The sequence below is a fragment of the Tachypleus tridentatus genome, chromosome 3 (genome assembly GCF_004210375.1).
Source record: "Tachypleus tridentatus isolate NWPU-2018 chromosome 3, ASM421037v1, whole genome shotgun sequence".
Lineage (NCBI taxonomy): Eukaryota > Metazoa > Arthropoda > Merostomata > Xiphosura > Limulidae > Tachypleus > Tachypleus tridentatus.
The window spans coordinates 10,382,986-10,406,420 of NC_134827.1; the positions used below are offsets into that span (position 1 = coordinate 10,382,986).

Here is a 23,435-nt window from a genome sequence, read left to right on the forward strand (position 1 = left end):
TAAGTACTTCAATTATTATTTGATATGACCACATTTCAATAATGATAATAATAAGCAACAGCTAAAGAAACATCACGAAATAAAGTTTCATAAACATTATCTAGAACATAACTGGAACATTTGCAAAAGCTACCAGCAGATGGCGAGGCAGTAGAAATGGGGGATAATATACGATTTTTATTGAAATATTTTGTATACATTCTCACTTTGCAATTGACTCCCAAATATTTTGAGAACACATTGCTCAACTTGATTCACAAGACAAATAGTAATGTAAAGAAAAAAAATTAAAAAATTATACAACCATTAAGTAACTTTATATGTACGTATTTTTTGCCTCGACAGTGTCAACAAATATTAAGAAATCATTTTTTACTCGGACCTTATTCTGAGTTGTCTCTTTTTAAAATTAACTCTGAAATCGACTTTTTCCCCTCTCATAGTTAGATACTGGTGTAAAAGTATGAAATTAATATATATATATGTATATGTATATTATTGGATAACTGTAAATTTGAATATAGCAATAAGTCTGACATGTGCTAATCGCGTTGTTTATAACAATATTTCAATAGATTTGTACTTATACCAGTTCACACCACTTTATATGTGACATAAATCTATCTAATAAATATTTGCAAAGAAAATAAAGATAAATATCTATAATGTAAATAGTAATTATAAATAACACTCCGAGAAAACAAAAGATCCAGTGTGCTCCGAAATCCTTCCGCTTTGCTTCAGTGTTTCTAATATCACTGTTAGCTCGTGACGCGCATTAGTCGACGATACACATCATAGGAAGGAGTTTATTTCTCCTGCCTGTGAAGTGTCCCGGGTACGATCAAGCCGTCAGCCATCCTCTTCTCACCTCATTCTGTTTCTTTGTGGTTGCTGCTCATTCACCCAAGTCAGCCATACAAGTTCAGCGGATGAAGAAACCGGAAAAATCGAGTTGCTAAATCACGTGATCATTGGAGCGGGCTAATTTACATACGGCCCTCGGACAAAGTTGGTCGGGAACGAATTCGGGACAAAGGGAAGCGGGCAAGCAGCGAGTGTGATTCGAGATGTTAACTATGAAGGGATAAAAATCGTGGTAAGTTTTTATCATTTATACCCCACCTAACCTTTGGTTTTATATATATATGCTTTCCCTATGAGTTTGAAAAAAACTGCAGTTTTGTATTAAACGCTTCACTTCTTTGTTTTTGTTGCTCGAACACCGGTAGGGGAATTTTGTTTTTCTTTACGCATCTCCTGTTCCATGGACACAGAACTTGGAGGAAGCGAAAACAAGAAAACCAGCGTGTAATCTTACACAGTTTACTAGTTCACTGGAAAGCGCGATAGTAGTGTTGTCTTAACACCACGTGCTTTGTAAGAACAAACTTTTTTCTTTTTTTGTTTTGTGAGAAGAGCATCAACTGAAGAAAACCAACGTTCCCCTTCGCTGCGCGTTTCTGTGATGCGGGGGTAAGCCCTATCGCCGTCGGGGTCGGTCCCTAGTGACAGCCATGACAGCTGTTAGGTGCACGTGTTTCCTGTGGAGCACGGGATGATGTTTAGGATTTATCAGTAAAAAAATTTGACTCGCGTTTAACATTGTGTGTAGTATATAGATCTGGTATGTTAATACTGTTTACCCTAAGTGTGACCTTAAATGTTTGACGTATTTAACAGGTTTTGTTTTTAGTCTCTTGCACTTGTTATTTTTCGCTTTATTATGTATGGTATATGGCTTATTCGCTTTGCATTAGAAGTAGAATTTTGTCAGGTGACTATTTAGTTAAGTAAGTAAGCAATGATTTACTTTAACAATAAATAAACAAACAACTCAATTTTTGCATAAAAATTTCCATAAATTTAAAATACAAAATGCACACACACACGCATATATATAGTATGCCGATTACGTAGTACTTTAGTACATACTGGGTGTTTAAACCTAAAGTAAGAATATGCAATAAAAATAAATTAAAAATCTTTCATAGAATATTCATTTAGTGGGTGCGATAAAGATTATATTTTCAAATTGCGTATACTTTTCATGTTTAATTGGGGTAAATATTTTATGTTGTTTTTTGTTGTTTTTGGTTTTATGGCTTCTTCCAAGTTTGAAATAATTTTTTTGTGTGCGACTAGAACTAGCATTTCCGGTTTGTCGTTAATACCGAGTTTTGCCATTTTGTATTTCTTTATAATCTCATGTGGTATCTGTATATTATTAGAATTTGTTGTGGAGGAAGGGACTGTATATTTGTTTACTTCTTAGATTTCCTTAATATGAACAAAAATGGCCTGTGAAATGTGGTTTAGGTCATTTCAAGTTAGAAATTGTTGAATTTTTATAAAATAGTCCGCGTCCGCATATCTCCTCTAATCTGGACATGTACACCAATCTCTCTCTCATGTTTTATTTTAGACTTTTGTCCCAACAAACCAGTATTATCTGGCTTTGGGTGATATAGATAAATTTATTTTATTTTTGTCCAATAATTTCGATCTATTACTTTCTCATTGAAGTAAACCCTTCTTGAACTCTTATGTGTGGCCTTGCATGGCCAGGGGGTTAAGGCACTCGACTCGTAATCTGAGGGTTGCGGGTTCGAAACCCCGTCGCACCAAACATGTTTGTCCTTTAAGCCGTGTGAGCGTTATAGTGTGACGGTCAATCCAACTACTCGTTGGTAAAAGGGAAGCCCAAGAATAAGCGATGTGTGTGATTTAGCTGCCTTTACCTGCTAAATTAGGGACGCAGATAGTCCTCGTGTAGCTTTGCGCAAACTTCAGAAACAAACAAACTGTAATATGTAATTGTTTTTTTTTTAAATCTATTCCCACAAAGTATTACTGTATAAGCTAGACTAGTGTGTGGGAAAAAGACTTTTTGTGGGATTTGTAATATCACAATCCAAAACTGAAGTACAGTTGTAACTAATTTCGAAACATGATGGGTAATTATTAAGGGATCTTTATATAGAAAAAAAAAGTTATAAGAAGTAAATATACCCAACAGAATAATTTATGTTGTAAAGATAAGGCCGTTTATCTCATTTCCTAGTTTGCACATTTTTTTTTTTTTTTAGTATTTGAAACATTTTTATGCAAATATAATTAGGAACACAGGAAAAGAAATCCTGCCTTCTTTTTGTAATATGATGTAATTCGTGGTTTTTCATACAGGCATTGGGATCGTTATGGTCAGTGAATTTTCAGAATTACATTTTTATTGAAAGACCGTGTACAATTCGTGTGAATAAATAGTTTTTTTACGTATTATAATTCATGTTATGCACGTTACGTATTACGATTTCAAATAGACGGACATATTAGTTTTAATTTAGAAGTTAAATGCATTTTGATATGTATCAGGTGTATTATATTTACCAACAAGATTGATACACACAATTTTCTTTCTTAACACAAATAATTTTAATATGCAAACAACAATACAATCTATATAACGATTAGTACAAATATTGGTTTAAAAACAAGGATTTTTACAAACCACGCTGAGTCTTCTTTTTGGTCTAGAACTGAATATTTTATCGATGGTCCACATCTACGGTGAGCAAATTGATTCTGACTTGATATTGTTACACCTCGCTTAGCTAGCTGTCTTTTCTTGGCATGTGTCACACTGCTTACAAGTTAACATTTTACCGAAGAAAGTATTTAATTTCCTCATAGAAATACTAACGTCTCACGTTAATTCACTGAAGTTTGTAATGTTCGAATCTATAAACATTCTTGGTCAAATATCTATAGTTTCCTTATTAGTAAGCGTTTATCACAATTTATAGCTTCCGTGGCTTGTAGCATATTAACTGTAACGACCAAAAAATATTCTGTTCTGTCTTTCAGCGCGTTGGTTTATATGCTTCAAGGCGAGATTATCGAATGTTTAACACTATTCGAAGACACACTGGTGTTTTTGTAAACCATATATTGTTGATTCTTACTCTCGAGAATCTTCTACAAATTTAAAAAACAGGCGAGACTTGCGCAGCACGCATCCAACAATATACGTCACAGGCATCAAACTGAAACAAACGTCTGTATTAAGATAAATATATGACAGTAAATGCATTATAAGCTGAATTGTTACGTGAACTTTAACTTCTGATTTAAAAATAATGGATGTTAATTAATTAATCGTTATTAGAAATGACTGTGTGTATAAAAGGTTGATGTAATATGTATATTTTTGTGCTCAGAATAATAAGGTTCTCGCCTGATATTTCATTTAGGTTTTAAAACCTATCATAGAGAAAACAATTAGTACCGTAACCAAATCTTGCAACTGCAGTTTCTGTTTTGAATTTTAATATGACCCTCTATGTCAATTTGGATACCTATTAAACACGTGCATACTATTTATTTGGATTTAACTTTAATTGTTTCAATTTATTACCTTCATGTTAACTTATTTAAATATTATAAAGTTAATGTTACGCAAATATAAATTGTGAAGTTGCAAGTTTGCATAAGCTGTTTGTTATTTTTCTCTCTTACATTAGTTACAAAAATAATAACAATGTTACAATGATATGTACTGCCAGAGACTGAAAATTGTAAGAGTAAAAACATTGAAACTTCTTACACTTACTTGCAATTTCGAAAATTTCTGATTTGTATGTCAAGAATTCAAGTGACCAAAAATGATGAATACATGATTCAATACTGTAACATGTTAGGACCCCACCGGATCCTTTTAGTTTTCATAGACTATTTAAGATTTCTGAAAAATAAGAACTTGATATGTAAAAATATAAAATATATAAAACAGGATATACAGAAAATAAAGTGTGACAGGTTATTCTTTATGCCTTATACGTTTATTTCAACAAAGAAACTTGGTGATGTTCTTTTCCAAAACATGTTTCTGGCTCAGTTACAGGTACCGTAAACTAATCCGTAATATGTATTCTTACACCACGAGGAATAATATGTTGGCTAATGCACATCACAAGTACATAAGTATTTTCATTTATTTTAAGTCCATGGTCCCCAGCAGCTGGTTCGTGGATCGGTGTCAGTCCACAGAGAGATTTCAATCGATGAACAAGACCACTTAAGTAAAAGATAAAGAAATATATATTTAAAATACAGCTGTTGTAATGTATTATTTTATAATATAAAATAAAAGTAATTTAAAATGCTAATACTATTCGAAATTGTAGGTCTCTAACTGGAATAGGTTAGAAACCACCGATTTAAATGGTGAATGACAGTAGTTTATATTTTTGTTGTAAGATCAATATGCAGTTAATTGAAAATTATTCCGTAAAAGATTCGCTCTTAGTGCTGTTTATCGTTTTCTCCAATTGCACTAATTTATTAAACTTTTTACTGTTAGATCTTCAGTTCTACCTCTACATTAATTTTGAAATCCAACTGACAAATGACTGTTCACAAAGTTTACTTTACCTCTTAATACAATTACTAGAAATCGTAAAATACACCACAAAATGACTAGTAGTATTTGAAAATACTAACAATTCACTAATCTGTTATCATTAGGGTTCACTTTGGTATCCGACTCCTTTTATATAGCCTTAGAAATATCTAGAAACTTAAGCTTAAATAATCGAACTCTGCCGACTAGATTAGCGGTCATAACATGGTGATACAACTTCTGAAAGCTGGAGTCCAAGAAGCAGTGGTGTAAACAGAGATAACTGACACTAAAGCCTATGAGTCATTGTGACCATACTGATTGTCAGTCCAAAAGGAGTTCGTAGCATCATCATAATAGGGTTTTGTTTGCCTGACTATACAGCAAGTATAGGTTTATCTGTTTATTTTCTACTTCTGAAGCTCTTATTGCTAAATTTGTGTAGTACGCTAATAATTTTTTTTCTGTAATATTTCGTGCTATAATTACATTATTACAAATATTTTTATTTTTACCGTGTGCCAGGTCCCCTAAGCAAAAGCAACTAGTATGAATGCCTCGCACCAGCTGTGGCTAACTGGAAAGAATTTTCTTTACTTCTTTAATGCACAGAAATCCTGAATTATATTTCCTGAACTTACCATGTGTTTTGTCAATTTTATCTGTAATATAAAAAAGTACGGAATGATCTGATAAAATAGTAAATACGGATTCAGCATCTGTTTATTTTCCATGAGCGTTTAGATAGGAATTGGAAAATAGTGAGTAGAGAATGGTACAGATTAAAAATGGTTTTACTCAGTTTTAAAACATAAATTTTGACAAAATGTCGACTAAACAATATTCATTAAAACATAACGAAAAAAGACTCATTAAGTTCGGACTAAAAAAATAAAATATTGTTAATGCTTCCGGTTTATCTCATAGCGGTTGTCACGTTTTGTTCGATTTTTTTCGGCTGCTCAAATCTTTCTTACATCTTATTAACAAAGGATGTTTTTCTCTATTAGTATGCGATACATAACAGGCAGATGTTTGCAACTGTAGAACTAATGAGGACATCCATTCATTAGTGATTTATGTCAAATCATTTTACATAAGCAAATTAACAAAGATACTCACAAATTAATTTTAGCTTTTAGCAAATATATTCTGAATCGTTCTTAACACAAAGGGCACAGACATCGTGCGACCACCGAGTAAGTATTCAGGCAGCCATAGTTCTGTATTAAGTGATTTTGTAGAAGTCAAAAACAGATTATTTTAACAAAATGCCGTCTTTATTTTATTAAAGGCAGAGCTACACAATAGGTTGTCTGCATTGTGCCCTCCAAAGGGGTCTACGAATTTTGGCATTTTTAACTTTCAGTTAGCCACTTATACATCTCTAAACACCAGTTTTCATATTAGAATATTTACTGTATCCGAATTCCTTTGATTTTTTTATTCAGATTCCGTTCATTTTGACATACTTATATTATTATTTCATAGTACGTTGACCAGAAATAAGCCATGGTTTATTTACAGTTTTATTTACCAAAAATATTAAATAACGAATTTAAAAAGTAACCGAGAAACTATGTAACCTCCTTTACATATCATAGATTTCGCAAAAGACTTATTATATACTTATATAGTAACTTTCTTTGTTTTAGCTCCAAACTGCACAATGGGCTATCTGCGCAGTGCCCATCGCAAAATGCAGGCACCAAAATTTAGTGCTACAAGTCCTAAAGCTTGGGCCCGGCATGGCCAGGTGGGTTAAGGCGTTCGATTCGTAATCTGAGAGTCGTGGATTCGAATCCCCGTCGTACCAAACATCCTCGCCCTTTCAGCCGTGAAGACGTAATAATGTGACGGTCAATCTCACTATTCGTTGATAAAAGAGTAGACCAAGAGTTGGCTAGCTGCCTTCCCTCTAGTCTTACATTGCTAAATTAGGGACGGCAAGCGCAGATAGCCCTCGTGTAGCTTTGTGCGAAATTCAAATTCAAAACAAACAAACCCTGGTGGCTCAACGGTAAGCTTTAAAGTACCATTATTCGCTTTAATTATTGACGCTGTGCACAACTGTCGTGCTTTTCGTGGTTTGTTTTATTAGCTTACTGTTGCTAGCAGTTTTAAGACACCCTTTTGACTTTTCCAAGTTCAAAATCAAAATATCCATACATAAATGTATCGTATGTTTAACGATTAACAGTTAAACGTGTTTAGATAGAATTCGAGCAAGGTAGAGATCAAAAGATAGGCTTGAGTGATCTTGGTTGAGCATCAACTTGAAATTGACAGTAATGAGATATTCTCTTAAATTTTTCATTGCAGTGTTTTACCATAAGTATGTTATATACGTGCGACTGAAACAACACGTTTCTATTCCACCAGAGGCACAGCGGCATGACTGCGGATACCTACTGCTAGAAACCGGGTTTCGATACCCATAGTGAGTAGAGCACATATAGCCCATTGTATAGCTTTGTGCTTGCTTAACTACAGACAAAAAAAAACAACAACAGCCTCCTTCCCAGTGATACAACGATATCTCTGTGGACTTGCAGTGCTAGAAACTCGGTTTCGGTACCCATTATGGGCAGAGCATAGCCCATTATGTAGCTTTATGCTTAATTACAAAATACAAACTTTTTATATAAATTGAACATTGCAATATTTTCAAAAGATCATCAGACATTAGAAAATATTCCCTGAAGTATGAATATGAATACGTGGAAGAAGTTATAATACCATCTATATAATTCGTATATTTTTGATAGGCTTAAATTTCTGACAAACGCTTAGCAGTGTTAAAAGTTAAAGAAAGAATGCATGGATTGTAAAACACTGTTGTGTTTAAAAGGATATGAAGCACCATCATTACTCTTATATCTTCCTCTTCAAAGAGGCATCATATAATAGCTTTACTAACCCAGAACATTCTTCTCAGCAACCGCCTTGCTGAGTTAGAGGTAGCCTGAGGGAAGTATTACAGGCTGGGCAAGTTAATTCTTGAAATCTACAAAAAGCTTTTGAAATTGGACTTGACTAGCGAGCGTGGTGCCCACACAAAACGCTTTTGGTAAAGCACTGGCTCATGAGGTATTTAGTGCTCTGTTTTGTTTTTCGTTCTTGTTGTGTGTGTGTGTGTGTGTGTGTGTGTGTGTCGTTTTCTTTAGAACCAGTCGGTACACAAGTTATTCAGAAAATACACACATACAAAAAGCTGGATAAGTTTCATAAGCTGCTTTTAAACCTGTTAGTTTTCAAAAACATATTACCAAACTGAAAAACAAATGAATACATTTAACACAATAATTGTCTGAAATTCGATACTTGGCCACAGTAAGAGTTTGTGATATATATATATATATATTACACACATACACACACACGTTAACTTCTCTCAAAGTGTATTTTATATCTGAATTACAAGTTAAGACGTCACACACAAGATAAACTTTGAATGGCCCTCAATTTAAAATTTCGAAATTAAACTAATTTCTATGACGAAATATTATAATGTATAGATTTATATCAATTCAGTAAACCATGGTCACTGTTGTATTGTTACAAAACTTTAAAAATCAGTGGCAACTGTTAAGTAGAAACTAGTCTTAACTCGAGAAGTATTCATATATAAAAATATTACGATAAATAGTAAAGCGGGAAGAACATTTTTCATTCACATATTTTTGGATTACTTTAGAATATACTTTTACCGTTATCAAATGTTAAACCATTATCACCCTTTTTTCTACTTTCTTGTGATCTGTTTTTAAAATATTTCACCATACTGCTTTCATCCGTTCCTTTGTTTAGAATTAAACACAAAGCTACACAATGGACAATCTGTGCTCTGCCTCCCACGAGTATCGAAATCCGATTTTTAGCGTTGCAAGTCCTCAGACATACTGCTGTACCACTGGGGAGCTGCTTTCATTCGTGATTGCGTTGGATCATAGTGAACATAAAGCTTGTAGAACTTAATTTTGTTCGTGTTATCGAATACATGAATTATAATATCATCCGAACACTGTACATAGCTCGAGATCCGTATTCTTAATTTTACAGTTTAAAATTTTACACATAAAATTATATATCCTGAGCAAAGTGAGATTTACACTAAATATTTATTTGTTACACTATGAAGAAGGTTGATTGATTGATTGTAATTAAGCACAAAGCTACACCATGGGCTGTCTGTGTTCTGCCCACCACGGGTAGCGAAACCCGGTTTTCTTTAGCGGTGCGAGTCCGCAGACATACCGCTTTGCCGGGAGAGGGGGGGGGGCATGAAGAAGGTAAGCATGTTTTAATACTAAAAAAATCGTTTTGATAGTACAGTTTCGATCATTATTAAAACATTTTCGAGAGAAAGAAATAACATAGTCGTATCTTATCAATAACGCTTTTCATTTTAAATAACTATAACATGATTTTAAGTGTATGAACAGAAAAATTACTTGGTTTGTTGTTGAATTTTGCGCAGAGCAACACGAGGGCGATCAGCACTAGCCATCCCTAATGTAGAAGCGAGAAACTAGAGGGAAACAGCTAATCAACACTACCCACCGCCATCGCTTGGGCTACTCTATTCCAATAGTAGGATTGACTGTCACATTATATGTATTAAACATTTTAATGTGTTTATTGTAATTCACAGTTAGGAAATTTCTAATGTCATCTTTAACTTTCATAATTCTTACGTTATTGAGCTAAATATTTATAAGTGTGATTTACAATAGAATTTTCGGACGTTTGTTTTAAACTGTTGTATGCCTTAGTATATTCAGAAAAATATTAAATTTTAAAATTGTGTTTCATAGATCAGAGCTTCGTAAGAATGGACGACAAAAAGCAGGTCAGTGTGTCCTTGGCCTTGCCCGAGAATCAGGTCATCCAACCCCAATCAATGGAAGAAACTTCGGAATCGAGTACTTTTAGCGGGCAGGAACAATGGATACAAGGGCAACCTCACGGAATTTCTCCACGTTATCCAATGAACAGTAGATCTTCAGAATATTCATATATTGATCCTGCCAGATCGTCGTCTTATTCTCCAAGAATGGGACTTCTTCCTTCTTCTTCAGTATCTACTTTTTCATTTAATCAACCACATTCACAGATGGATACTCATGGACAGGATTTGTTTAGTAAATACGTTACTAGTGCTTCGAATTATTCTGTACCTCATTTCCAAACAAGCGAATCGTTAGCTTCAAACATTGCATACCATTCTCCTGGCCCTCCGTATTCTAATACTTTTCATGAAATTCACACTGAAACTCTGAGGCAAACATTGACTTCAGAAAACCCAGTTCCTTTGACGGGTCAAGGGTTATCAACTGGTGAATTAAAGTCTAGACATTTTGATAACATTTCTCATGCAATTTCAACTACTAATAAAGTATCAAGTCCAGGAATTTCTGTGTCGGACGGATCAGAAAAATTAAGCTGTAAAACCTGGAGAAAAGAAAGTGGACAAGAACAAGAAAAGAACATAAACTTACAAAAACCACAAACCGAGCTTCCAAGATCTCATGATTCTTCACTAACACAAGAGGAAATGTTGCCCGTAAGCAGAAAATCAAATGACAGTACTTTACAGGAACATTCTGAAAAAGGAAATGAAAATTTACTCACTGGTTCCAGAGACCAAAGTGGACCTCCTTCAAGACCATCTTCACACTTTTCGACTTCTCCAGGACTTGAAAATAGACGTATGCAAGAATTATGGTCGCAAAATGAAAAAATCCAAGATACAGTTGAGAAAGGAAAGTCTTATTATCCTCACCATCGCAGTCAAAACATGGGATTTTCAGAATCACACTTTTCGTCTTCCAACTCACCAACACCTAATATGGCACTTCCCCCTTTCGGAAATCCAAATTCCCTCCAATATAAGTTGCCTCAAAACGTTATGTCCCATATCGGGCATCAACAGCACATGTTCCATCCTGTTGCCAGTTCTGGTTTCCCAAGTCCAAAACACATGAAAATTGATCAAGATGCCCCTGTCTCTGACGCTAGAGCAAATGTTGAAAACTCTTTCCAAGTGCCTTCTGTCTCATCAACTACCCCAAGGCAAATTCTTCCGTCAATGGTAGCACCAGTAGAACAATGGGAAGCAATCAACGTTGCTAATATCCCACCTCCTGCACTTCCCCTTATTCCTGAAGCTGCTGAAAAACCAAAAAAGAAGAGAAAACGTTGTGGCGAATGCCCAGGATGTCTAAAAAAAGACAACTGTGGCGAGTGTGGGCCTTGTAAAAGTGTCAGAAGTCATCAGATATGTAAGATGAGGAAGTGTGATCAACTTAAGACCAAGAAAGAAAGGGTGAGTGCTTTTATTTCTGTTTCTTGAGACATTTGTTTGAAGTTAGCATGATTCTTCTAAGAATTTTTTGCTTCAAAAGAAAAAGTTGTTTTCAGTGTTCTTAGTAAGGTTCAGTTGTCTTGCTACTGTGGTCTGCACTTTCCAACACAGAGGTATCGTTAATGTAACTGTAGCCTCTGGAAAACCAACCTTTCATTGCTGGTAAATCAAAAGCTGGTATTAAATTTATTGAAAAAGCGATGCACTTAATTTTGAAATTTCAAAGCATGCCGATTACGTTTTTCATTCCTATAAGTATTAGTTTATTGCTGCGCTGTTCTGTTACCCTACGCTATAGCTAAACAGTAACATGTGTCTTAGTAATTTATCTCAGATGTCAAGCTGCACTAAAGTTACACTGTTGGAAACGTTTAGTGGGTTCTCGTTGATCACAAGACGTTGTTAGAGAGGATTATATTGAGCTTTGCGTATATCGATGAAGTCCTTCACGTGAACGTGTAATTTACGATAGTGCAAGAATCAAATTACTGGTATTTATTTGTTTTTTCATAAGTTATACTGTATTCTTTCTAAAATGGTACTTTATTAATAGTATTATTTAGAATGTCTAATACTTGTATATATACTTTTGTTACTTTTATTTTTACATTTTTATCATAGATATTAGTTTACATGGTTAGCTGGGTATATGGATTGAGAATTACTCTAATTCTTCTAAAGGTGGCCAACCTCGTGAGATATTGTTGGGATTACGGCCGAAAATATCGCCAACAGCGAATGTATTCAACTGCTAAAATAATAGGTTCTCATCACTATACGAAATTTAATGGAGAGTAAATTTAATTATGTATTTTCATTACAGGGTTGGTTTTCAGTTAGTATACATGTAAATAGCTTTGATTAGAAGTTAACTTTTGATATATATTTTATAAACTTTAACAATTATACTGTTTCAAGTTGTGTAAAGATTCGTATATACACACACACAATTTGTTGTTCATGAATAGTGTTCGTTAGTTATTGCTGCGTTTACAATCCTTGACTGAAGTGTTTAGAAAACACTAGGGCGTACGTTGAAAATTATTTTTTCAGAATAACGTTTGTCGAATTCAATAAGAATGTATTTCTTCGCATAATTAATGGACACCAAGTTAATATTCTTTTCCAATGAACCTTGTACTTAAATAAAATAAAGTTTTATTAATTATCCCTCCCCTTTTAGTACTTTTTTTTAGAATTTTCTATTTTACCTTAACAATTAGAAAAAACTTCGTAAGACGCTTTTCCTGTTTCAGTGTTTGCCACCGCAATTAAAGTACATGGTTGTGAAAAAACAAATGACAATGTATTTAGAAATACTGTTTCGAGATTTAATTTTTCTATCGAAATGTAGCTATGTTTGTGGAAGATTGTATATCTTTCTTGAGTGAAATTATAATTATATATTGCCTTTACATTGTACTCTACTGTAGCTTCACAGCACACACAGTATAAACGTAAAAGTGGTATTTTATTGTTAGGTTCTTCCGACTTTCTTGGGGTGGGCAATATCCTCCCTAGCTCATGATGGACGTCATACTATGTGATAGCCTAACCTGTTTGTTAGGTATTTTAAGTAGGATATTTGGATTTATTAAGAGTTTTTTTTTTTACAGTATAATGTTGTGTGGTAAGAACTAGTAAAAAGATCATTAATGTAGGCGTAAAAAAATTCCATCATCGGACTTGATATCTTTAAAAAAAAAACGTTCATAATATTCGAACTACAGAACACAACATCAGCATTCAGCGACTTTTCGCATTCAATCGAAAGTTCGGAGAGAACAGATTTAAATGGTTACATTATACTGAAGTGTACGATAAAACGTGCGGTATACACCTTTAATAAATAACGTTGTTAAGATAAAGTAGTAAAAAATAAGGCTGAATTATAAACATTGTATCTTTAAAATAACGACAAATGTCAAATAAAAACAGGAGAATCCAAAGTTAATTACATTGAAGTTAATTACATATAGTGTTCAATCTTTGAAAATGGAGAGGCTTTCTTTAATAAGGAATTTGTATTTGTTGTTTCGGAGTTGAGGATTTTTAATGTTTTGTAGGAGTATGGGGTGAGTGTTATACTCACCGTGTGATCGAAAATTGAACTTTGTTTTTAACGATGTGAAGTTCTTTGAAGTTGTTTGGTATTATTGTTTTTAATATTTATTATAAAACTTCATTTTCCACCTGCTGAATCAGCTGGTACAAAAGAGTTTTAAAAACAATGATAATACAGCTTATTCATTCACACAGCTGGTATTTAATGAGAAGAAATATTCATTTCAGAAAATGGGTCTGTATTTCATATATATATTTTAGAAAACAAGAACCGGCGATTAAAGCATAGTTTCTTCAGAGCAGCTATTATACCTTTTTTTTTATCCGTATTTTGTTAAACAGTGTTTATTACTTGCGTTTCTCTCTCTCTCTCTCATATATATTATACGGTTATGTTGGGTCAGAACATAATTATCAGTAACAGTTTTCTTTGCAAAAATTAATTTAATATGTACACAATCCGAGTATGGCATATATACACTTAGAAAGTGTGTACATTTGTGTGTCACATACGTCTTGTAACTATCTTTTTGTTCTGTGTGTGTGTTTTCTATCTTAAAGCATCATACGTGTCACAAATAAATTAAAACAAATGTTTTTGGTAAGGAAGAAACAATTTAAGTTACCTATCGTGTAGAAAATCATCTTCAAGTGCAAGAACCCAATGTAAAAATCAATAACGTATGCATCTACTTGGGAAGCGGCATACCTTCTCTTGGTGTTTATAGCTAGGGGTATACCATTTTAAAACGCAGGGTTGCATGAATTCCGGAGGGGAAACGTGACTCATCGGGTAGGGATTATAAAATAAACACAATTACACTCTAAATATTGTTGACTAGGGAACAAGTTTTCATGTATCGCTAATGAAAGGCACCGTATTCTTTACTAGGCTTCCAGTAGTATGATGAAGGAGATTCCAAAGTGTGTTCAACCTGCAATGGAAGAAATGGGACGAAACCTAAATGGTGAAAGTACAGTAATTTTCTCAGGCCAACAGGGTCCGGAGCAGCAACACAACCCTCTGGAACAACAAAGGGTTAGGTTATTTTATAGCTCATATCTTACAAAATATACGAGATGAAGACCAGTTGGATTTCGGTTTAGAAATTTCGGTGGCAAGTGTGTTTAACATTTAAACACACCTATAAAATAAAGTATTCCCTTCTTATTTATGATCTTTTATCATCAAACCTTAACACTGCGCAACACACCCAAAGCAGCGAAAACACCTCTAAGAGCATGGATACCCCGTTGGTAACTTAAAGCAGAATAGCCATAAAGGACTTCATGATTTGCCCGTCACTATTATTGTTACTGTTAAATGTATTTTTTAATTGAAGACGTTTAGCAACTTTTCTGGTAGAAGTTACCACATAATTGTGAAAAGTTAAATTATTGTGAACAGTTGTAGTTTTAACTCCTTGCAAATACACAAGTTTATAACTAGTAAATTAATAAATCTCTATGGATATGGACAATGCCTCGCTGACAAAGTTTTGCTAGGTTTTGAAAAAAAAAAAAGGACAATGTTTCACCCGAATATTTTTATACGGTCTATTTTATTATATTTTTTTTTTTTTGAAGACATCTTAAAAGTTTGTTTCAAAGTGAAAACTTAATTACGTCAGGATAATTACTTCAAAAGAGTGTTTCCAAGTGATAATTAGTCAAGTAATTTGGTAATTGCTTGTATTTTTCAAGATGAGTTTGTTTGTTTTTGGAATTTCGCACAAAGCTACTCGAGGGCTATCTGTGCTAGCCGTCCCTAATTTAGCAGTGTAAGACTAGAGGGAAGGCAGCTAGTCATCACCACCCACCGCAAACTCTTGGGCTACTCTTTTACCAACGAATAGTGGGATTGACCGTCACATTATACATCCCCACGGCTGGGAGGGCGAGCATGTTTAGCGCGACGCGGGCGCGAACCCGCGACCCTCGGATTACGAGTCGCCCGCCTTACGCGCTTGGCCATGCCAGGCCCATTCAAGATGAGAACTTACACTTTGTTGCATAAAATTGGGATCTCGTTAAAAATAAATTGTTCTATTTCAATAAAAAAAATTGTCAAACGCATTTTTCAGTCGAATGCAAGAGACAAAAATTGTCAAAAAATGATTAGAAAATACAAAAGACGTACGAAAAAAATTTTTGTTTGAATGCAAAACATAAAATATGAAGATTGAATTCATGTAAAGAAAAATTTAGAGCAAATGCCCACAATTGAAAATCTCAGTTAATATCAAATTCTAAAGCACTTAAAATCTTAAAAACGGGGAAAAAAATGTTCATGTTTAATAATATATAACTTAGATATTGCGCGCTTCTGTTAAGAAGCTCATAGTTGTATGTATTAAGTAAACAGATCCGCTTAGAATTTTTATGAGTATTGTATAGGATTGTGCATAAATAAGGCATGTAGAGACTTTTGAGTTTTCTACCTTCGCTTGACAGTGACACAGTGAACCAGATGACTGCTTTGCCCTTTGTAGGAAATCTTCTGTTGTCAAAAGTAAGCTCTTAAGCGTAGACCTTGAAGTAAACACGAACCATCTGTGCTCTTTCTCACGTGTTTGCTCCAGATGTCCACCATTGAATAGGAGTTGAAATTCTGCATGCTGTGCGCACTTGCAAACTAGTTGATAAGTATCGCCCCTGAAAAGTTAAATGGGAATGTTCCTGTTACTTTTAGTTGCGGCCATGTCTTGGTTCGCCCGAATTGGATATATTGCTCTGGTTATTTATATTACTTACCATTATGTTTATATTTGACACTCCAAAGCCATTCCATTTCAAACTGCTATTATTACTTTAGGAGCAATAGATTAAAAAACCTTCAGAAACTAGCTCATCTTTTAAGTGTTTTATCTATAGTCGTTTATTTTCTGAGCAAATTCTTATTACCACGTAAATAAACTAGTTTCTTTAGTCAGCGTGTTCTGTATGCCCAGAGTGCTTTTGATTTTCTAACAGCTATTTGAACAAGGTAATAGTGAATTGCAAGATACCGCTAGTAAATAAACACGTTTTTAATTACGTTTTGTTTATACACTTCAAGGTACGCACGATGGAAGCTTGCACTGTTACAGTTTCAGGAACAGTAAATAACTTTTGTGTCAACGTATAACCACAACCAAGAATTCGTTGTTAGCACATTAACAGCTTTTCACAAACCAAGCTTCAGTATACTTGAAACTTAATTAATTCTAAAATCATTACGTCTGCTAATGACGTGCTGAATTTCCTAATCATAACTCGCTACATTGAGACCTCTTCTCAATCAATATTTCATCAAGCTTCAGAACAGAATCACTTGTTTAATTCTAATTTTTAATTTCTGCCGATATAACATACCTGACTAATGCTAGCGTAAGTTATTGACATCATATACAACTGCAAATCTTCATACAATCGAATGAAGTTGTACCACTCGAACCAGTTTTGGAAAAGAAAAAAAATGTTTTAAAATTGTGTTAATATTAGTCAAAAGTTTGAGTACGTCACTAAACAGCAATTAGATATGGCGAAGTTAATCCATATTACTATTAATTCAGTATGTTATACATTTGTATTAAACATCTATGTATAACAAATGTTTGTTTTTTTTATGATGCGTATTATCATCGTTTAAAAAAGTATCCAGCTGTGACTGAATATATTTACTGAAAGTACGATAAACCTGTATTATTGTTACTGGTGAATGCGTTTTTTATGGGCAGTTTCGCACAATTCCTATAGTTCTGTAAATTTGAAGCTTTAAGAGTGAGTGTCAAACGTATATAATAATTGAATATATAATAAAAAGCCATAACTTTAAGTGTTAAACAATGGGGCGGAATGTTTTAACCTAAGACCTACGGTTGAAGTATGTGGTATCAGCCGATTACAAAATCATCCATGGAAAATGACGTCGTAAGTAATATAACGTGGGGGGGGGGGGTGGAGATCAGCGTTTCTAACTAAAAAGAGGAAAATTACAGAAAACTTGTATTTATTACTAAGAGTAAAGAGTGTATGTAAAGAGTGTTTTTTTTTCGGAATAATTCATTTTGTTTACGTAATTACTGGAACTTTTTTTTTAATCAGTTATTATTACCGGTCACTGTGTATGAAAGAAGTTAATTCGTTTTTAGATAGTCGTAGAATACACGCTTCAAAAGGTCAACCTGACGAGGTCACACCAGAAATATTAAACTGAGCAAAGTGATTTTTTTTTTTTGAGTACTAAATTCTTTGTGCTTGTACCTTATGCATTTACCAGATATGCGAATCATTCTTCAAATTTGTATGATTTATAACGTGAGTACGGCTTTTGTGACAACTATATGCACTATATCTCCTGTTGCATTTGGTAATAATTTAAAGTAGGCTTAGATGGTTATATGGTTATTTCTAGCATACTTCTGAAATACTTATTTAAATTCTAAATTTTGGAATTTGTCCTTCCCGTATCTTACCCCTATTGCCTTTTTGAACGTTTTCAAATATCTTTTTTAATACACCAGTTTAACAGTATTTTATCATCTAAGGGTAGTATTCCTCCTTGTTTTCGTGCAAGTAATTAACTCTGTCCATTCACCTGCAAGATGTTGCTACACTTGAAGAACCAACGTTAACTTAATTTTATAATTTATTCATATTTTTCTGTGCTTCATTTGTTTTAATATGTTTTATTTAAAACGATATAGGTTAAGATTTTGCAAAATTTGTTCTTATAGCAAAGTTAATATTCAGCATCATTATGTTTATTAAAGTTGGATAATTTCTGCAATATTTCATTGTACAGATACTTTTTATTACTCTTAATTAATGAATAAATATTTGTTTATTACCCTGCTAACCAATTAATTTGGATAATGTTTGCCTTTTCTGACTGCAGTCTAGTGATTAGAAAGTTATATTTCCGTTTAGCTTAATGATTTTTAGAATTTATATTGGCTCGATATACCAATGAATGTAAATACTTAACAAAGCGCCCTAAATAATTGATAAATTTGTTCTTTTATTGGTTTGATGCTCTATCGTCGAATGTTCCTTGTTAAATTAAAAAATGTATAAAGTACCAAATGCTAGTACAAATAAACGTTTACAGCTTTCCTATAGCTGTATATTACTTTTGTAGTCAGTGTAATTATGCTTTTTAGGCTTTGGAACTTTTGTTGTTGCAAGATATTTCTTACAGTCTGAAACTTCGGGTCATTTTGTGTGATTGCTTTAACCGATAGTAGGTTTCTGCTAAAGCGTAGTCAACAACTGACTTATTTGGAATGTAAAGTGCATATTTATTGTTTCGACACATTTATTCCAAATGCCATCTTAATTTGTGTTCTGGCAACTTACAAAAAATACAAAACTCAACACTTGCAGTAGTAGCTTTGAGAAGCTATCGCTGTGTATGCACATGGCACTTAAGAGTTTGATTCCAGCTGTCTTTTTTTTTTGTTCACTAAAGTAGTGATCGTGAATAGAACCAAATAAAATTTACTTAAATTCCAGTACAACTATCCAGTTGAGCCGTCACACTAAAAGAAATTAAACTTCACTATTCTAGGCATCACCAGTCCACGTACAGATTTCTGAGCTTACGAAAATGTATAGCTTCTTTTCATTTTAATAAATTCTTTGAATGCAAGTACTTAATTTTATTATCTATGACTTTCTTTTTTCAGTCAACATTGATTTTAAGTTCTTAACGCAGAATTTCATGTTTGAGACGAATATATTTGCATACACTTTGCAAATAGAAACAAATACTTTCTACTATCCATGTACTATAATTGTTATATTACGTTACTTCCTTTTTACAAATGTTGCTACAAGTTTTGCCTAGCAACGTGATAAATGTTGCGATTTGCATTTTGAAAATTAATTTACATACAGTATTTCGTAATGCAAGTTCATTGTTAATGTTATCTTAAGATGAATTAAAATTCGTTAAGTTTATTTTCCGCCTTATTGAACTCGTATTCATGATTACTGCTTCATATTTTGAGAGAGTAAGTTTTATTTATGTAACAAACTATCGTATTTTGAGATAGGCTATTCTTGACAAAAATAAACGTTTATTTCTGGTTATTCTTTATGAATATTAATGTTAGGTCTTGTATATAATATTTAGTTTAAGGAATAAACAGATATGATCAATTTAGAATTTAATTTTGAAACAAATGTTTGTCTTAAGCTAAATAGTTAACAAGATCTGATATTTGTGGGAACATGTAATCTGAATTATTTTACAAGTCAAAGCACCTTACCAAATGCTTCCCTCCCCCCATAATGACAAATGTACAGCTTTTCTTGAACGTTTGTAAATATTCATAAAATAATTCCTTTAAACATTATTTTTATATATTAATGACACTAACATTGGTTTGGTTCGTATTCACTGCTGTATGCAAGTTTCATTTACATACATATTGAATAAAAATTCAGTTTATGGAATTAGTGTTAAAATGGCAAATACATGAAAACCTTTATATAGAAAAAGGAAAAAGCTGGTTACTTACACCACTAGTAACCTCAGTGTAAAATGTGTGTGCGCGCGCGTCTATAGACAATTATTTTTCTACATTAATCATATAATTTGTGTTTTATGCACCCAAATATCTCAAAAATTTAAAAGATGAAAATGCCACAATTTTTATTTCATCATTTTATAACAAGCTCATCACTTGCCGACATTTTTCATAATATAAAAATTTAAATTCTATCAAGTTTTGTTCAACAAATAAATTGTATATTTAATACAAATCAAAATAATTTTAAGTATTGAAGTACCATGACAAAAAGCATGTAACTTGTCTAACATCTTAATTTGTATATGAAAAGTAAAAATGTTTTTTTAATTTAATACAACTCAATTTCTCAGTTTATTTTTATATTTAATATTAATTGTATTTGTAGTATATTTTGTATTTTTAGTACGTCATATTATAGTAACAATAATTGTTTTTCTTCACAGATGCAACCCTATCTAGCTCAAAACTATAATTTAGGCGGAGGTAAAAAACAATCTCCACTTCAAGGAGAAAAACAAATGTTTGAAATTAATTCACAGTATGGTAATTTTCATCAAAATCCACCACCATCCTTAGCTTATAATGGTCATTTACCTCCAACTGAAATTGGAGAGGGAAACCCAATGTCTGTTAATCTTATAAATGAAGGAGCAAGTGAATCGGGAAGACGTCAGTTTTTGCATAATCAGCTTAAGTCTCTGATGCACAATCATCAGAACCAAGAGGAAGAGGCCTTTTCAAGACCAGGACGTACAGAATCATATCAAGTGGGAACAACTGGAAATCCTAGTGATCAGCTATATGTTGACAACCAATCATTGTCTCCTTCTGTAGTTCATAGTCAAAACATCCCTGGAGGAAGAATTGGACATTCCTCATACACGACTCCACCAGGAACAATGTCTGGGCCATTACCTCCTATTTCTGAAGCAATGCGTGCTTATGCTCACCCAAGAGGAGGAATGTCTCCACATTGGCAGTCTCGCATAACATCAAGAGTAGATGGAACAGGTCAGTTCTCAGCACATGAAACTTCATTTAAAAATTCATTTTTAAAGGATATAAAAGAAGAAAATCCAGAATGTACAACAAAGGAAGAAACACATCAATCAGGATATCCAGGCACCACAAGTGACAAGCACAGTCCTTTGAATGGGACCAGGTATAGTGCCTTTTATAGCCAAGAAGTTACACAGCAAGAGGGTAAAAGCAGTAAGGTCCATCATCAGCATTCTGTTGATAATGTTGAGTTCATCCAAGGCCAGCCTTCTTTTACAAACTACCCAATACAAAGTACTGAATCTCACACACACCAATACACTCAACTACCTTCTATTGTTTCACCTTTTAAAAGGCAAAACATCAATTCAGCTTTAGTATTTTCTCATCCAGCATCACCATCACAGACATCACCTTCAATGGCAGAGTTAACACCAGTATCAGAAAGTTCAAATGATAACCATCAAGAAGGTACCTTACCCCCAGACTCTGGGAATGTTGTGACCTCATTGAATGAAACTGGAGAAAACACTGTTAACGAAGAGTCAGAGCCGCAGCCTTTTTTATTGAATACGACCACATCTATGAATACATATACAAATATTATCAATACATATAACTTCACTTCGCCTGCATCTTTTTGTTCATCACTGTATTCCTTTTTTTCCCCTGCTTTTGGAGTTACTACAACACCATCCAGTGTGATAACAGAAGTTAATCCATTTTCAGCAAGTATAAACAGTAAATTGCAGGAATCTAGCAGTATTAAGGGAGGTCTTGTTATGTCAGACATAGATAGTGGTCGTATTGATGACTCATATGGACAAAATTTATATGGCAGTAATCATGCTGGCCTCCCTACCTTATTTGCGTTCCCAACAGGATATAGTATTGCCAGCCGCCACATAGTTGTTGATCCCAGTCCTGCCACTTAAACAATATCCTTTTTCTAATAGGTTGGCAGTGTCTGTTTCAAATAATTAATTATGTGTGTCCATCAGCATTGGGGTATTTCCTGTAACAACTTCATTATACATTGTTGTTGTATGTCTATGAATGTATTATATTATCTTGCTGAGACAAATATAATATTCTGCATAGTTCAGGATACAGGAGGTTGTGCCAAATTTTCAAATGTTCACGAGCATGTAAATGTTGTGTGTGCATTAAGATATTTAAAAAGAAAAGGGGGATTTTAAGAATTCCCAGCATAGAAATGTGTAATATGTCACACTTCATGCCTTTAAGTATTTTAATCCCATGTAAATTATGTTTCAAGCTAATTCTTTAGTTTGTTTGCTTTGTTTTAGGATTCAGTTAGAAATGTTACAATCTACTGAGTTTATTCTTGGAGACAGTTTTCTGACTGAAAATTTTCTTCACTCACGGGTATTTCAAAGTCTGTAGTTATAAATCAATGCAGTTTTGTTTTGTTTTTTCGCTCAGTGTACGCCATTTATTTCTTTTATGTTCTCTACCTCAGTAATTCTTTACTTGTGACACCCTTTTTATCATTAATTTAGTATTGCACTGACTGTGTGAAGGTCACATGGTAGCAGAATTGTAAAGTTTTAGTAGTTACTCAGGGACAGTGGGGGGGATTAAAGAATATTGACATTGGCAAGTGGTATATTAACAATTAAAATTTCTTAAATGAATTATTTAATTACGTACCACATTATAATCTTGTGTTTTTTTTTGTCTTATGGTATTATTTTGTTTGTTTATATTAAGTCTTTAAGAGATGTACAATGAATATTCCACAGTTTCAGCATTTACACTGATGTGCCATAATGTCCGACTTATGAACTTGTATGTGAATTGTCTTCAAAAAAATAAAGATAAAAGTGAGGAACTGCTGGACTTCTTTATCTGTTTAACATTAAAATGGAAACTGAATTTTTACTCAGCAAAAAAAATATATTCCTTAATAAAGTAATATTAGTGTCTTGTTGCACGTAGGTTTGCAATATAAGAATACATGTAAAAAAACACAAAAAAGCTCTTGGGGAAGAAAAAAAGATCATGGAAATAAGTTTTAAATGTTAAGAGATAAAAGCGTTGTGAATAAAAAAAAGTACACACG

The 23,435-nt window shown here is 33.4% G+C and overlaps 1 protein-coding gene across 2 annotated transcripts; it reads left to right on the plus strand.

The window, feature by feature from the left end:
• The first annotated feature begins 766 nt into the window (after nucleotides 1–766).
• LOC143246333 (uncharacterized) lies at nucleotides 767–23,204 on the plus strand. 2 transcript variants are annotated; one of them, XM_076492877.1, is made up of 4 exons: nucleotides 768–1,099; nucleotides 10,219–11,729; nucleotides 14,725–14,871; nucleotides 20,794–23,204. In XM_076492877.1, the coding sequence occupies exons 2-4, from the start codon at nucleotides 10,236–10,238 to the stop codon at nucleotides 22,282–22,284; spliced, it is 3,132 nt and encodes a 1,043-aa protein (XP_076348992.1). In that variant the 5' UTR covers nucleotides 768–1,099; nucleotides 10,219–10,235; the 3' UTR covers nucleotides 22,285–23,204. The 2 variants fall into 2 exon arrangements, with proteins under 2 accessions (XP_076348993.1, XP_076348992.1); XM_076492878.1 differs by lacking the exon at nucleotides 14,725–14,871 and having other exon boundaries at nucleotides 767–1,099.
• The last annotated feature ends 231 nt before the right edge of the window (nucleotides 23,205–23,435 follow it).